A 16,853-nucleotide genomic window follows, 5' to 3' on the forward strand; every position below is an offset into this window, starting at 1 on the left:
ATGATTAATTAAATAAGGAAATAAACAATGTTCTGCTACACAGACTACACACAAAATCTCAATTCTGACATCTGAAACGTGGCCCCAGCTAACTTTAATAAGAGGTCACAAGCCAAAAAGGTTGGGAGCCACTGATTTTAACGAGACATTTTATACGTTTGTTTTGGGTTCTTTATATTAGAATTTTAAAATGAGAATTAACTATAGCTGTCAGACAAATGTAGTGCAATATTTCCCTCTGAAATATAGCAGAGTAGTAAGTATAAAGCAGCACAAAACTGAAATGGTTAAGTAAGGTACAAGTGTGTCAAAATTGCACTTAAAAAGTCCACTCTGTAGGATTTTTAGTGCTGTAGTTGCAACTCCCGTGTGTGTGTGTGTGTGTGTGTGTGTGTGTGTGTGTGTGTGTGTGTGTGTGAACTCTTACATACTAATACCTGTGGGCTCACAAGTATGACCAGACCAACTGTGCACTCAGTAGTTTCAAAAGAAGACTGAGTTTGCAGCTGGAGGGGAGGGTCTCATTCATGTCGTCTACCCAGATGTTAGCTGAAGATTCAACCCAGGAGCCTTCTGGTGGATAGATACTTTAAAGATTATAGTTCCTCCTTTGTGGCTCTTTGAATTATACTAGATATCAAAATTTTATATTCACTTTGAATAATGTAAGTATTATATCAAACGCTGCTTCCAGTTGACAATTATCTGTTGAAATCAAACCACTCGACTTTAAATCCTCATTTCAGATGTATTTTAATTCATAAAACTGTCCCATGAAACATACTTGAATCTGTCATATTTCAGCCTTTCTTTTGAATTGAATTTGAGATTATAAAGGGATCAGTTGTCTGGGCTATGTATCATCTGATCACTATTTTGGGTTACAATCTGCCCCGAGAACATCTTGTCTCCTTGTCTGTTTTTACTGTATTATGCAGGAAATACGGACTCCATCTATTATGCCATATTTGTGTCTTTATAGTCCCAACTGCATAATGCCAACCACGTCGCCCTGTGCCGCTGTCTCTGTCCAGCTGGTAATCTGTGTTAGACTCAGCAGCAGCCTGCTCTCTCCCTGCCATAAGAGTTTAATCTTTCTCCCTCTGCAGTGGCTAAGAGCACAGGCTTAACCGGATCACTCCTCTCCTTTCTCATTTGGAGGAAAGAAGTGCTTACTGTAGGATATGCTGTCATATGTCTCCCCTCTCCCAAAAATATCCGCTGACCGTTTTGGGCTGTTCCAGTCAAAATGGAGTAAAGTGGGTTTTACATAGCACGATTGGTGCTCTGAGGTGACCTTCCAGGGCTCGGCTGTGATTTTGTTTTTCTCTCTTCAAATAGAACGCATTGCTACCAATAACAAACTTTTTGTTAAACATAGTACCACATCGGGAAACAGGCAACGATTTTTAAAATGTCATTAGTTGTGTATACTTTGGCCTAAAAACTGAAAATCTAGTTGGACACTCTGCTTCTATCTGTATAACATTATCTCCATCTTCAAGTGACATTCTGTAGATGTAAGGAAAAACTTTATTTGTATTGGCACTCAGTTTTACTTCACTTTTACTTCACCTCAATAAAATAAGAGTAATCAGTTTTTATTTTTGAGTCAATAATCTTTTATAGCCTTTTTTTGGCTTTACTGTACAAACTATAACCACTATCCTCAGATGCTCAATTTAGATATGGAACAATTTAACGTACCATTAAACAAAATGTGGAATTAACATTATTAGCAGTCAATTATTTTACACTCAATTTTAGATGAAGGGTACATCGAAGAAAAAGACCTCTCCAGTGCTCTCGGATTCTCTGGAATCAGGAGAGTCCTCAGAGGCAACAAACTTTATTGAATAATACCCGGGCATCCCGTCTATGGGTTCATGTGCTCCAGTATTCTTGGGGAATATATCTCTGAAGTCTCTTTTGATACACCTTCAGAAGCCATCATTAGTTTTTAATGTTTGCTTTTGAAGGTGTAGAACCTATGAAAGGGATGGAGTGGCTCTTGGGATGTTGTCAGTGTTAATTCTACACATATTTTGTTCAAAGGCAGCAGTAGCAGCAGCAGTGTGCTCAGTATTTGTGATCCATTTTTATATAATGGCACTCAAATGGTCTCACTGAAGGCCCGGGTGGCAGTCTTGTGATTGGCTTCTGGGAATTTAACTTTTTCTTTTTTTTCTATTCTAATGTTGAACAGCATATTTTTTGTGTAGTATAGTGTAATGCTGATGTTGTTTTTTAAAAGTAGGTCACCTAAATTGTAAATGTATTCTATAGAAGTATGCAAAGTGCTTATTTTGGTTAATTAATACATGCTACTGTATATCTATTTTTCAAACAAGTTGGAGCCTTTCATCTGAAGCTCATGAATCCTATTTGCAAGTGTGAATCTTGACACTGAAAGCCCCGTCTTGTTCTTTTCTTTATCTTTTGGACTCTGAACTATTTCAGTATCTCTCTAATTTAGGGATTCTGTTCCATCTGTTTACTAGATTCAACTCCAGCATGCAGAGATGTTTCATGGGGAAGTCAAAGAAGAAGAATGTGGCCAACGGTAACGCTGCGGCCAGCAGTGAGATGGAGGACGGTAATACTAGTTATGACTATGTTTGGGATGACGACCCGTCATCGCCTTTACTCTCAACAGGTAAGGTTAATCAGACAGGCTGGGTACCCAAGGCTATTCTCTGCCAGGAAAAATAATCAGATGTTGTTTGTAATAAATTGGGGTTCATGGGCTATGAAATGGAAATAGATATATATTGGATGATTTGCCTTGAAGGTCGTGGCTGTTTCCCTCGGTTAGAGGGTCTGTGGCTTTAACCTTTGTTCCTTTCTGCTGAACTAGTTTGAATTGCTTCTACTGTATTCTGCTGAAATGTACTTAAGACAATAGTTCAACATTTTGGGAAATACGCTAATTTGCTTCCTTGCTGACAGTTGATGAGAAGACTGATACCTCCCTCATATCTGCCCACTAAAAATTAAGCTACAGCCAACAGCTAGTTAGTTTAGCAAACAGATTGGAAACAGGGGGAGACGGATAGCTTTCTGTCCTGTGATGATGGAGCCAGGCCAAGAAATAATCTGGCGCATAATAGAAGTGTTCCAACGTGTAGTTTTACAGCTGTTTTTTTAATATGAATCGAACAAACAAGAGATAACATGTTAATTAGTGAACTTTAGTAGTGGTCCATCCTCGCCCTTGTTCCCGCCTGTTTCTTCTTATGCTTCAGTATGCTAAGCTAACTGGCTGCTGGCTGTAGCTTTATATTAAGCATACAGACACAAGCAGTGTCAATCTTCTCAACTCTCAGCAAGGACACAAACAAAAACATTCCTTAAAATGTCAAACCATTCCTTTTTTTTAAATATGATTCTGCAGAACCGTACTTTCTTAAATTCTCCAAAGATCAAAGAAACGTCAGTCCTTTGACCTCAGTTAACTGCATTACCTGAAGAGACCACACTGTCAGATTTCCCCCTTTTTTCTTGTGGGACTTTTAAAGGTTATAGTCCTCTATTCATTTTCTCTTCCTACTAAGTCCTTTTTCTAGGTGATAAGCAACTGCTTATCTGAGCATATGTGGTGGCACAAAATGACTTTTTTTTTTTTTTTTTTTTCTTTAAATAATGGGACCAGCATAATGAAGATATTCTTTAATCTTCCGTTGGTAATGCAGTTTAATGTCAGGGGACTTTGTTGTCTTGGGTTTAAACTTATTAAAAACTCAAATTCTACTTTTCTAAATAACATCTCTTTTAATGTCATGTTTGGGTGAGATTTCCTCATAGCCACAGTTCTCCACTGCTTCCCTTTCCTGTCTTTGACCCTTTTTAGAAGTGTCTAATCTTTGACATTTAACCCCAATTTAACTCTTCCCACTTTGGCTGCAATAGTGTTAACATGCCTGTCTGTTTAGCCTTACTAAACCTACTCTTGCTTATTGTCAACAGTGTTGTGCTGCTGTGTGCCAATTCTTTCTGCTTGCATACTACTTTTCTTCTGCCGGTCTCTGGGGCGTAGACCCACTCACTCCTGAAGTGGTAATGAATTTCACAAGAGGAAATGTTTATGCCGGCTCTGTTTACACAGTTAATTTATGTGCATTCTTGCATACATAATTAGTCAAATTAAGGCTAAGTTAAACTAATAAGTGTGTTGTAGAACTTTTTATTGCCCATACACTGAATCTTATATTGTGAGCACAGAACAGATGAGGAGTTATAGGATGCCAATAAAACATTTTTAGGATGTGTATTATTGTCGGAGAACAAATCGTCTGAAGTGCATGGGATAGTGTGTTTCAATGTGTCGGCCACCTGCATAACAGTTTGAGATTGTCCGTTCAAAGGTGCCAGAGGTTACATCTTTCGTGTCGCAGCTTTTGAAATCGCTCTTGGTCCAGCCATTAATATTCACAACTGGTAGGCAAACTTCAAAGCTGCACCAGGCAATTTAGGGAAGCTATTTGAAGTTCAGTAGCCAGAAATCACATGTCAGTAACTGCACACAACACACTCATGTTAACCCAGCTGGTGTGCAATGGTTTATACCAAAGGAATGAGATTGGGGGGGGGGAAAGTTTCATCACCGAGTCCAGGGGTGATTCCCTTAAGATTTTACACCTATTTTCTTCCATGACATAAGGATAAAGGGGATTGAAAGAGAGAAGAAATATTTTGTGACTGTTAAATCTGCTATCTGCTGTTTTTCTGCAGATCTGAGAGTCCATTCAGAATTACATGCGTACTGGTACTACATTCTGCCATTATAATCTATGTTTATGTGGTCTTAATGTGTTTGCAGCTTAGTCTTTTTTTTTTTTTTTTTTTTTTCCACCTAACCTATTTCTAATGAATTGGACTGAACACACTATTTAGATACTGGAATGAAAATGATGATCACACGAAAGACAACACTTGCGCTCTATCAAACAATACTACCAAGAATCACTTCCCTAGTTTCTGTTGAGACAACAAGCAGCATGTATTTCCAGGTTGCATAGGAAAAGATGAGGAAGTGCAGTGAAAGGAGGAATGATTTCCAGAGCTTTGGAAAGCACCCCACCTTGTCTAGACGAGACATTCACGCTGTTGTTTACAGGACGTTTTTGCTCTGAGGTTTTGATTTGTGTAGGCATTGAACTGTCAGCACCGAGCCCACGTCGTGATTTAGGGTAATGGGAAATGGTGTATGTTGACATAAAAATCTTGCCTGGTGCAGCTTTAACTCTGACATGGTGACAAAATGGCTCTTGCTGAGCGTTCATTAATATTCCTTCGTAACTTGGCTCAGGACAGTGTAGCACTACAAACATTTATAGTTCAGTACAGAGATTTTGATGGCTATCCCCCCTCTTAGGTATTTATTCAGTATTGTTTTAAGTTTTAATTTGAACTTTAGGATGTTTCAAAGAGTTAGGATTAATTCAAAATTAACGTTATTTCACTGTCAGTAAGGCGTCAAGTACATGCACTTGAATTAAACAAAGATAATGGGTAGATTGTCGCACAGTTCATTCATTCATTAAATTTGTTTTTTATATTTGTATCACCACAACCCTCAGTCAAGCCAAGCAAGGCTTACAGCCGTGGATCGGTGGTGATGGTGGACGAGATCATGAACGCTAGTCCTTCCAAGTTCAGGTTTCCAGAAGCTGGCCTCCGCGTTATGGTCACCAGCCATTTTGGACCCAAGACCCGTCTGCGCATGGCCAGTCGCCTCATCATTACAGAGGTACAGCTGCGCGTTGTTGCTCCAATAAGAGGAGTTACTTGCTACTGCTGTTTGTTTTGAATGTATGCTATTTTCAGAAGTTTTTTTGTAAACCCCAGACTCTCCTTATCTCATTCACACAGTATTCATGTGTTTGTGTTGACTCCAGAAACATTAAAAATATGGCTGTAGCACAGTAGTCGGTAGCAAGGTGTCTGCTCTAGTGCTCTTTGACTTAGTTTCTTTTTTCTGAAAGCGCCAGAAGTTGGTCCAAGCCGCCAATGGAGTGGAGACACAAGTGATTGACGGGAAGGTTGAAATCGAGAATGGAAACGTGCCAGAGGACAAACCCACCGAGGCGGAGGAAAACGACACCATCTCGCCGTTTCATGTTCCAAGTATATAATCTGTGTATTTAACTGATGAATGTGTTTAATTTGGCATACATGGATGAATCCTTTTTAAAGTGAAACAAGAATCACATAATATTGAAACCTCTCTGCCATTTAGATCGTCCTTTTAAGACCTTCCACTTCAGTAGTTTTTGATGATCTTGTTTTAAATTAGGTCAACAATATGTCTGCTTGAGAATGACTTTACCAATCCATTTGCTGGAAAGAATATTCACATAATTGATGAGAAAGAAACCCTATTTGAGTTTTTACATGAAAAGATTTGTGGGAAATGTGGTCTGAACAGTGGCACTGACCTGAGAAAGAGGCCGCAGGTCAGGTTTGTTGACAGTAATGATTGAAATTAATTTTACAATGTAATGTAACTTTTTATTTTTTAATCTTTTAGAAAACATCATTTAGTAAATGTCATCTGGGCAATACACATTTTTTTCCCCCACTGCTTGTTAAAGAGAAAGCATACTGTAAACTGTAAATGTGTTTTGATCAATATCCTTTGATCGAAGACCTGAGGAGGCTAATCTGCTAATGTGTATGTCTGCTGCAGGGGGTATTGGCAGCAAGCTGAAGTGGCTGCTCTCGTGGCCTCTGCTCTTGTTGCTGTTCTTTACCGTTCCGAACTGTGCCAAGCCTCGCTGGGAGAAATTCTTCATGGTCTCCTTCATCCTGTCCACTGTCTGGATTGCTGTCTTCTCCTACTTCATGGTCTGGATGGTGAGTGCAATATTTGTGTGGAAAGTTGAGACCTTAATAGATTTTCAGAGTAAGGCACTTACCAGGACACCTTTAGTATTTACTTTTACTTGTTTTGCTGAAACAATTAGTTGGTGAATTAGTTGGTCAACATAAAATTAAGTCACATTCATTTTTATAAATGGCATTGTTGGTTGACAAATTACTTAAATTATCACATGTCTTCTATAGTAATCATCGGGGTTATTATATAATCCACAACAGTTTTTCCTCTTGATGATGGAGATGTAAAATTGTCAATGATGGGATTTAGTCTTCAATTTAAGATGCAGCATTTACAATTCACAAGAAATCCACAAAGCGATTTCCCCCATGGCTGCATATGCTTCAGACTACAGCCACTTAATGTTATTAATATCCCCTATACAAACATATTTAATTGATGTAACTATAAGTAATAAATATAAGTCTCTCTCTAAGGAGTTGTAGACCTGAGCCAGCGGATGACTGCAATAACTGACTTCCGTGTTCTTGTAGATCCCTCTGGTGGTAAATAAAATAAGCACATCAGTGTTTCTCACACTTCTTGCACCGTGTAATACTCTCCAAGCACCACGGTCATCAGCATTAAAATAGAGTAGCTTAGACTGACTCTATTCAACTACAGACAGTTGAAGCAGTAGGCTTTTTTAGCTTTTAATAATAAGATAATTTATTGTTGGTAATAAAGGGATTCTCCTGATCTGTACTTTTTCTTCTTAATAGTTCTTGTTGGAGCCATGACCGCATTGTTTTTTAACCTTTCATTTTACTTTTTACTTACTAACTTAGCTCTTAACTAATCATTGATGCACACAACATGCATGAATGTGACTACTTAGCGCGCTGATATTGGGAGAAAAAGAAAATTAAAGGAAACCAAACTTTTAAATTACATTTCAGTGATCTCATAGTTTTTACTAGTTTTACTTTAGTTTTCTGGCTCTTCCATGCAACCTCTCCTTGTCAACAAACCAGTAATAAGCCTCGAAAAATCAATCTGACCTTCACCTTCAAAATGGTGGATGTAATAATGTTAGCTTACCTGCAACAGAATGTTCACCTGATGCCAACCGCGGCTGACGGGAGATTTAATTGTGTGTTTATTGCTAAGCTAAGTGAGGGAACATCAAATGTTGACATTTGGTTTGAAGGTTAACACGAGAAAGCGGAGAACGTTATTTTTGAGCTCTCGCACTCTGTATTTATCCCAGGTGACTATAATTGGCTACACTCTGGGAATCCCTGATGTCATCATGGGGATCACTTTCCTGGCCGCTGGCACCAGTGTCCCGGACTGCATAGCCAGCCTCATTGTGGCTCGGCAAGGTACACCTTTCTGTCGCAAATATTTTTAGATTGCCCTTTTTGTGGATTTATTATTATGCAGTGGAGAGCAAAATGGATGTTGTGGTTACAAGGTACACATTTTTCTACCGCATTTTTCATTGGCTGTTGGATTAAACAAGCAGTACAAATACGGGTACAGGGTCTTGTTAGTGCTCTCTCGGATGTTCCTTTTTTTTAAATAAGTGGATAGACGGAAGAACATGGATAAAGAAATCAAGATGTTAAGAAATCCAACTATGCATTGTAAGCATTTACATGCAATTTAGGTTCTAACTGGGTAAACTTACAGAGATCCAGATCTATTAAGAGGTGTACTTGATTAGCTTTTACAAATCTAGTCTAACGTACTTTAAGGAGAGTCCAGAAATGTGTTTCCTCTTTCATGTAAAGAGTTGAACAAAGAGGCACAGGAACAAGAGAAAATAGTGCAGTGCTGTTTATAGACCGTACAGTCTAGCACTGCGTCACTACATTCCCAGCTGAATAAGGTTAGGGCCCTTGTGAATATCAAAGTACAGAACAGCAAAATGTTGGAAATAAAGTGCTTTATTTGACCTGAAAGTCTCGAAGACAAACTCAACTTGCTTGCTTAAAGTTGTAGTTGCTTCTTAAATAACTACCTCTGGTTTTGTTGCAGGTTTGGGAGACATGGCGGTGTCCAACACTATTGGCAGCAATGTGTTTGATATTCTAGTGGGACTCGGGGTCCCCTGGGCAATACAGACCATGTGCGTCAGCTATGGATCAGAGGTAAGGAGCGTGTTTACTTTACAAGAACTCAGATTCTGTATTGTTGTGAGTGCAAGACGCAACCGAAATCCAGTCCCTCCTTATCTCTGCTCCTGAATGATAAGATTGTAGAGCTGCAGATGAATTGTTGATCTCTCGGTCTTGTGTGTTGCAGGTAATGATTAACAGTCGAGGCCTGGTGTACTCGGTGGTGCTCCTGCTGGGCTCTGTGGCCCTCACGGTGAGCAATAGTTAATGATGTTTACGCTACACTGGTTCCACATATTGACCACTTCCAGAGAGATAACCCGGTTTACTGCTGTAGTGAACCATACGTGTTTTAAAATAAAAAATCAACAGTACTGTGATACGATAAATAACATCCCTGCTTGGCTACTCATCACCAATTGATGCACTGTTAAGCAATAGTGACTGAATGTTAAAAATTTAGTATTGTAAATATGTGGGATATTTCCTGTAAAGAAATCATGTAGTGCAGAGGAAATAATGTTTTCTTTCTTGGAATAAACAACAACATTCTGGTAGTTATACTGCATGCAGTGTAAATGTGAGCTTCTTACTGGAGAAATTAAACCAAAATGATCCTTTCTATTGCAAGTCTAGTCGGAAAGTGGGACAAATAAAAGTAGTAAAAATCAAATAAACATTAGGTTTTCCACACAGTTGATTACACAGATGTTACTTTTACTTAGTACTGTTTTTTTTTTTTTAAATCAATTACTGGAGTCATTTCAGTTAAACAGTTTCTACAAACTCACGAATACATAAACAGTGTGTGTGTGTCCATGTATTTCTGATCTTGGCATCTCTCTCACACATACACACAGATCAGTAATGTGCCAGCTGTGGAAAGCTTCATCAACAGAATGACACACTGCTATAGTGTAGTCTGATCAAAGGAGACAAAAATGCCTCCATTTTAGGATTTGGATCTTGTGCGTATTGGCTGTACGAGTTACATGATATTCAGTCAGTTCAGGAAAGCGATACAATAAAACTGAAGTGAATACATCATAGGCTGCAGCATTTAACTCAGACATACTAGAGCCTGCGCAAGCCATTCTGATGTATTTGTGTACATGCAGGTGCTGGGCATCCACCTGAATAAATGGAGGCTGGACGTGAAGCTGGGCTTGTACGTCCTCGTCCTGTACGCCATCTTCCTCTGCTTCTCCGTCATGATCGAGTACAACGTCTTCACCTTCGTCAACCTGCCCATGTGCATGGAGGATTAGGGCACGGCAGCATGCCTCGGATACCAAAACCTCAGCGCTCCCATAGCAACCCCAATTTATTCTTCTTCTTTTTTTTTCTTTTTTCTTTTTGCCAATAATACTGGACCTATCTGCAGACTCCTTTTCTCCTCCTTCGCGCTCTCTCCCTTGTAATCCTTTTCATCCCAAATATGAATCTCATTTCCTCAAGAGGCAGTACACACTGTAAGAGTGGACTCCATTCTATGTCTCTAATTTGTCCTCTTGTCACACAGTGCCAGTCCTTAATGCCCATTATTTCGGGTATTGCCTGTTATTGCAGTAGTCTTTATTTCCTCTGTGCGCCTGTTAACTTTCTACCCATCTAGCATGCCTTTAGATGTCGGGGACCTCCAGAATCATAAGTGCCCCTGTTGATTGTTTGTGTGTGTTTTTACTGTTTTCACATTGTAGATTTCCACACAACATTTCCAAAGCTTTTCCACAAACCAAACCAGAGTCTGTGAAAAAAAACAAACAAAAAAAATCCTAGGACTCCTACCAAAAAACCCCCCTATGTAGAGATAACTCTCCTTGAAGTCATTCCTAAAAGAATTACAGAGTTACCCAAGCACCCAAAGAAAAATAAGTACACAACTTTTTCCCTCTCGACCCCCTGGAGGAGGGCTTTGTCCTTGGCAGCTCCCCTCCTCCACCCTGGACCCAACTCCCCTGGCATGGCCTTTGGCATCAGGGAGCAGATACTGTTAGCGCTTCACTCACCCTCTGCAACTCTTCTCAACCCTCATCTGCTTGATCAAATCTGCTTTGTTTTCTTTAAAAAAAAAAAAAAAAAAAAACAGACATTTTATCAGGACTTTGTGTCAAGATGTATCACAGTCCAGATCAGTTGACTGTGAGGGTGTTTTGCATATGCAGCACGGCACAATGTAAACTTGTAAACACTTTTTTTTTGTTTTTTTTGTATTTATTTTTTTCAAAACAAGGTTTTGTCTAGTATGAAATACGGAGGAGAGCTTGTTACAAATATAGGACATTGCCTGTTTTTCACTGAAACAAATTGCACATGGAAACGCTTTTCTTGCTTTGTGCTGTAAGGAGATTTGACCACTCAGAGGGGTATCTGGCTGCTGGTTGTGGTGAGTCCACTCCAGTTTTATTTTCATTCAGTGATGGGTCAGTCCACTTTCCCTCTGCACAACTTCAGAAGAAGAAGAAACTGGCTCCATATCTGTGGGATGCATCTGATTTTTGTCATCATCAGGTGACTTGTTCTCATCTTGAGACAGCAGCAGAATGGAGGTAGTTGTTTAAAAAAAAAAAAAAAGAAATGCAAAGAAAACCAGACGGTTCTCAACACTGACTGTCTGCTACAACACCCTCTGGCCAGTAGGGGGTAGTGCAGCCCCTCTACCCACAACAGGGGTGCCAACCACAGCCGTCGGTTATCAGGGAAACTCGAAGGACAACTCCAGGAGGTTGTGATGGTCTCTTGATTTTGAGTTACATGTAGATATTGCACTTTAACAGCCGTCCTCTCATTCTGAATCAACTAGTGCTTCCTTCTGTGCGTGTGTATTTTCAGTGTATATGTGTCGTGTGACTGTGTGAGAGAGAACATTGTGAGTGTGTGTGTGTGTGTGTGTGTGTGTGCGTGCTCAGTATGGGCCCACGCTACGTTTCTCACACCGGGCTCTCGACTCTCGAACAGACTGGGACCTCGTTAACACCATGAGCACACCCGCCTCTGTCTGCAGTGCATGCTGGGACATTAAACCGCAGCTCCTCCACAGCACAGCAAACGGCTGAGGGCTTCTGGGCATCTCCATGGAAACAGCCCGACCCACTTTACAAAAATCGGCAGCTACGAGCTACACTGCAATCGAGACATTTGACATCATGCAAAAATGGCTGGGAGTCCACAAGTGAGGTGCAGAGACTACAAACTACAATGCGTGTGGGGAAGTGTTTTAAGTGTTGAAAATATTCCTCTGCCACGTCGTTGGCAGCAGGCACTTGTATATGCAATCTCAATTTAAAGAATTCTATGTGACAGAAGCCCCCCGCCCCGCAAGGTTGCCATATAAAGACGGGGGATCTCGTGGAGACGTGACGTCGGTTTGTCTAGTAGTAACTTGATGTGTGAGCTCACAGGTGTGTGTTTGTTACAGCTGAGGAACTGAGCCCAAAGGATGGACATTTCTGGATCAGTGGCTTTGAGGGAAGTCCGATTACCCCCCCCTCTTCTAAACATACACTCCCTTTTTCCTCTCTTCTCTCTCCACTCTTGTCCCCTCTTGCACACGGGCATTAACTCTCCACCAACCCTAGCTGAAGGAGCAGAGGGGCAGCGGGGAATGCATGGATGGATGGATGGATGGTTTTCCTCCACCGCCCTCGGGACATTGTCACTTTTCAAAGTATCTGGATGAGAGCAGACTTTAAGGAATTAAAAAATGTAAAAAGGAAAAAAAGCTGGACCCCCTTAAGCTGCTACTCTATTGGGGTTCACACAGCTGTGTTTACTGGACGGAGGTGACCACACAGGGCCTACAGACTCCACGACACACCCACTGTCATCCTTGTACACCTCTCCCTCCTCCCCCTCAAGCTTTTGTCAGTGGGTCTTCTGTAGATACAGGACCTAATTTTTTTTTTTAATGCTTTTTGTGGGGAAAGCACGTCTGTATTGTACTTGAGTTGATTCAGAATGTGCAGTGTTAAGGTTTTTTTCTTTTGGTGTATATTTTTGTTGTTGCTCTGTGTGGTCATGTCCCGGTTGCCAGGTTTGAGTGGTAACACCACAGCAGGGGAAAAAAACAAACACTGCTCCTCTTTTTGTCCTCATCTTGACACACAGCGTACATTCTCACCGGTTGTCTGACTCGCATCTTTGTTACAAAGTCACTTTTTTTGGAAGAGGAGAAAAAAAAAAAGTAGAGTTCAGTTGCCATACTTGTCGTAGCTCTGCATAAATTCGGATTGTATTGAAATCCTGTGTACAAACTAAGCGCACACACTTTAGAAAACACGCGTTAGAAATGGCAATTGAACACAAGAGAAGACCGGTATGTATTTCTTGATCGAATGCGACCTGATGCACTGTGAGCTCAATGTGACGTGGGAGTTGTTTGTCAAGAATAATAAATGACTAAAAAATATATTTAATGTAAAGTTAGTTACTATAAAACATTACTGAGGACATCTGTATAACTTATATGAATGTATTGTCTTGCTATACTGGACATATCCAACCAATGCATTTTACTGTAAAGCAATAATGTGAAGAAAAAAAAATAAAATGGCAAAATAATTCCTGTACATTTGTCTCATAAGTTCTTGGATTGTTTGTGAAATACATAAATTAAATGAAGCCATTTGTACATGTATCTTTTGCTTGTGCTCTTTTTGTTTTTCACAGCATGTACTAATGTTTTTAATTGATTTAAAAGGGCACTTTGACTCTTTTTACCCCATAGTTTGGATAAAAGTATTGGTGAAAGAACTGTACTTTTTTAATTTTAATGTAATTTTGTCAGTATTTCCATTTTATGTCACTTTATACTTGTGTTCCACCGCAATTCAGAAGAAAATAATGTACTTTTAACAGATTTTACATATGATTTGTCCGCTCAATTAGTACAAGGAACTTCAATTTTGATTCTGGCAACCCCTGTAGACAAAAGCGCTGGTGTGTCAAGGGGAATCCAACTAAATTCAACCCCGTGGCAGAGAATATCTATACAGAAATGGCCAATCATCTTACCGATGGTCTTGTTAAAACTCTTTGTAGCAGGTTTAAAGTATATTCTGCTGATAATACTTCTGTACTTTCACTTAAAGAGGTTCTCCAGTAATGAAGTATTGCACTTCCATAACGTTGGGGTGCTTGAAAGAAATGGATAATTTAGAAAGAACAATCAAAATTGTGGTCGAGACCCTGACTTTTAGTCCCATGTATAAGTTACTTACTCCACAAACACTGGATCTACATCTCCCATAATGCAACTTCAGACTTTGTAAAGCCTCTTCCAGAACCAAGAAGACGACGTACAACTGTCTAGACTGTTTGTATAGTGCATCACATGACGAATAAACTGAACTTCATGTGTAAAATAAGTAAAGTAACCCTTTTAAGTTGGATTTTGAGTGCAGGATTTAAATTATTGCTTTAAAATGTTAATTTCTGAAGATGCACAGAACAATTTATGATCTCCCAACAATATTGTACTAACTTCTATAATTTATTCTAATTCGTTGCTGTAAGATTTAATTAACAGAAAGTGACAACACTGGAGGAACACTTCAGAATTGCTGACTGAAAGGTTTTTTTCCCCCCCTTAAACCAGAAGCGAAATGACACAGTGCAACTTTCACAATTTTGATACGAACAGTTTAAGATATGTCACAAATCTGTCTTGGTGAAATGACCCTTAAGGAGAAGTTAATGAGTTTGATGTACTCCGTATGGCTACTCTGTTGCACCAGTAGTGATTAAAACACTTTTCAAGAAAAATTCTTTAATATATTCTGTCCATATCACCCTGGCTTGATTGCATCCTTTCTCTTCTCATACTGCCGGGCATGCTTTTCTTCAGTTCAAAATTGACTGATTTTTAATTAAAGTTCCAGCATCTTCCAATCACATCAGCTGTGGATAGATTCCTATTCAGTCAGTGCTCAAAGTAATGCCATGCAACAATACTTTTAATTTTTGCGATATGTGTGAGATTGGATAGCAAATAAATCATCTGCTATTTGGTTGAAGCATCCCTGAAAAGAATATCTAAATGAATGAGTCCCACTCATGATTGAGATATTGCTGCAACAGCTTGTATTTCTCCCTGAGTGAATGATGAATAATGATTTATTGGTCCTTACTGGAAACTTGTCTTTTGCGATAATCAAGCTGAAGAGCACTGTACTTAGCCAGACAGGATGATTGCAAACAATTTGTTATTTATAGTGACGGCTGACAACATGTGAAGGGTCCATTGAGGGGCGAGTGATTGGAAAATTCATGTTTTGATTGCATCTTGCCTCCATAAATCTAAATTTTTAGTTATTAGCACCAGTAGGGGGCAATGTTGTGAAAGGATTCACATCCAAGTGTCATAGACAAACTTTGTTACAGCTCAGGATGAAATGAGCCCCTTTACCCAAGTGAATAACAGTCTGGCAGTCTATAAAGTTTCAAACATCAAACTGTGACATAGTCAAAACATGACTGGAATGAACGCTTTCTATATGATTTCCTGCACGAAAAACACACTTCACATAATTTGTTTATGATGGATGTCCATATCCTTCATCAGCCAGCAGACACACAGCCATCTGGTGAGACCAGCACGGCCCGTGCAGGCTACTGGTGCTTCTCCCTAATGAGCCACCCTCTTGGCTACTGTGCTGCAACTAACAAGCTTCTCTGTCAGCCGTGATCCTGTGCACTGATGAGTTCCCTCTCTGCCCCCTAACAAGCCCGTTTGGGCAGCTACTGCGTGTCTCCTGTGAACGGGGGCTTAGCTTCCCTCCACTATTTGTTGTTTCCACATTTAGAGACAAGGCCCACGCATCCTGGCCTCGGCATACAGTACAGCACCATAATCCTGCTTTGAAAAGTTGTTTATCTGTTCACCCTACCGCCCCCACAGTTACAGTTTGGGGACATTTTCTTTCCTTGTTTGTGCCTTGCCAGTATTTTTGACTCCACTCTGCTGTTTGGGTGTTGCAGTGATGGATTGTGAGCAAACTGGGTTGCAGCCACTTGCTGCAGTCTCTCAAAAGGGCACCATGTGCTGCTGAACACAAGGTGTTGTGGGTTGCCCTTGTGTCCTTAACTACTGGGTTGGCTTGGCTTCCTCTGTAGCATGCTGGCATTAGCTGGTGAACTTCGACTCTGCATTTTTGTTTAAAGCAGGTGCGCCCAACCTTTTTTCCCTTGAGGGGCCAAAACAGAAACCTAATGGTGGTCCAACTTTGGCCCATGGGCAAAACAAGGATTTTCTTACTTACCTCTCATGGTGTTTAACCATGCAGATTGTTTTGGTTTTGAAATATAATCTCTGACATTTACCTAATTTAATGGAAATTGAATAAATGTGTTTGAATGGTTAGTTTCTGTTCTTATGGGCAGTTGGCACCTTGTATAGCAGCCACAGCCATCAGTGTATGAATGTGTGTGGAAGGGGTAAGTGTGGCATGTAGTGTACAGCTCATTGAGTTGTCGAAAGACTAGAAAGGCGCTATATAAGTACAGACCATTTAGGTTTTACTGAAGAATTGTCTCGATTAAAACAGAAAGCTATTTGAATTCTTCAGAATAGCTGCAATCTGTCCTTCCTTTTTGGCATCATGTTGCTGAAGCCGACTGGCCTCAGTCTGACATGTAACCCTCTGAGGTCTTGAGTTTGTGAGAAATAGTGTTTGTTAAAGCATTGGTTCTCCATCCTTTTGGCTTGTACCCCCTTAAAAATGAAGCAATGTCTTCTTAGTACCCCTTATCACAGATTGCAATATCACTGGGTGGCGGTCAGTTCAATCAAAGAAATGAAAACATTTTTGGTGCCTTAAGATTAAAAAATGAGTTAAACAAAAACCATCTTTCTGAATCTGTTTATTGAAGAGCCCTCAGATCTATCTTAGACAGGTCTTGGCCCAGAGATTTAT

General features: G+C 40.0%; 1 protein-coding gene across 4 annotated transcripts in view; it reads left to right on the forward strand.

Annotated features, from left to right (window-relative positions):
* The window catches only part of slc24a4b (solute carrier family 24 member 4b), a 37,203-nt gene extending 23,695 nt beyond the window's left edge, over positions 1–13,508 (forward strand). For 2 of the 4 annotated variants that reach the window (XM_051408521.1, XM_051408524.1), the window contains 8 exons: positions 2,502–2,656; positions 5,580–5,749; positions 5,985–6,126; positions 6,689–6,855; positions 8,088–8,202; positions 8,861–8,973; positions 9,128–9,193; positions 10,059–13,508. In XM_051408521.1, coding sequence (XP_051264481.1) covers positions 2,502–2,656; positions 5,580–5,749; positions 5,985–6,126; positions 6,689–6,855; positions 8,088–8,202; positions 8,861–8,973; positions 9,128–9,193; positions 10,059–10,208 — 1,078 coding nt within the window. In that variant the 3' untranslated portion in view covers positions 10,209–13,508. The remainder of the gene's footprint in view (positions 1–2,501; positions 2,657–5,579; positions 5,750–5,984; positions 6,127–6,688; positions 6,856–8,087; positions 8,203–8,860; positions 8,974–9,127; positions 9,194–10,058) is intronic. The other 2 variants (XM_051408522.1, XM_051408523.1) reach the window with 2 other exon arrangements.
* The last annotated feature ends 3,345 nt before the right edge of the window (positions 13,509–16,853 follow it).

The sequence above is a fragment of the Dicentrarchus labrax genome, unplaced genomic scaffold (genome assembly GCF_905237075.1).
Source record: "Dicentrarchus labrax unplaced genomic scaffold, dlabrax2021, whole genome shotgun sequence".
NCBI classification, from domain to species: domain Eukaryota; kingdom Metazoa; phylum Chordata; class Actinopteri; family Moronidae; genus Dicentrarchus; species Dicentrarchus labrax.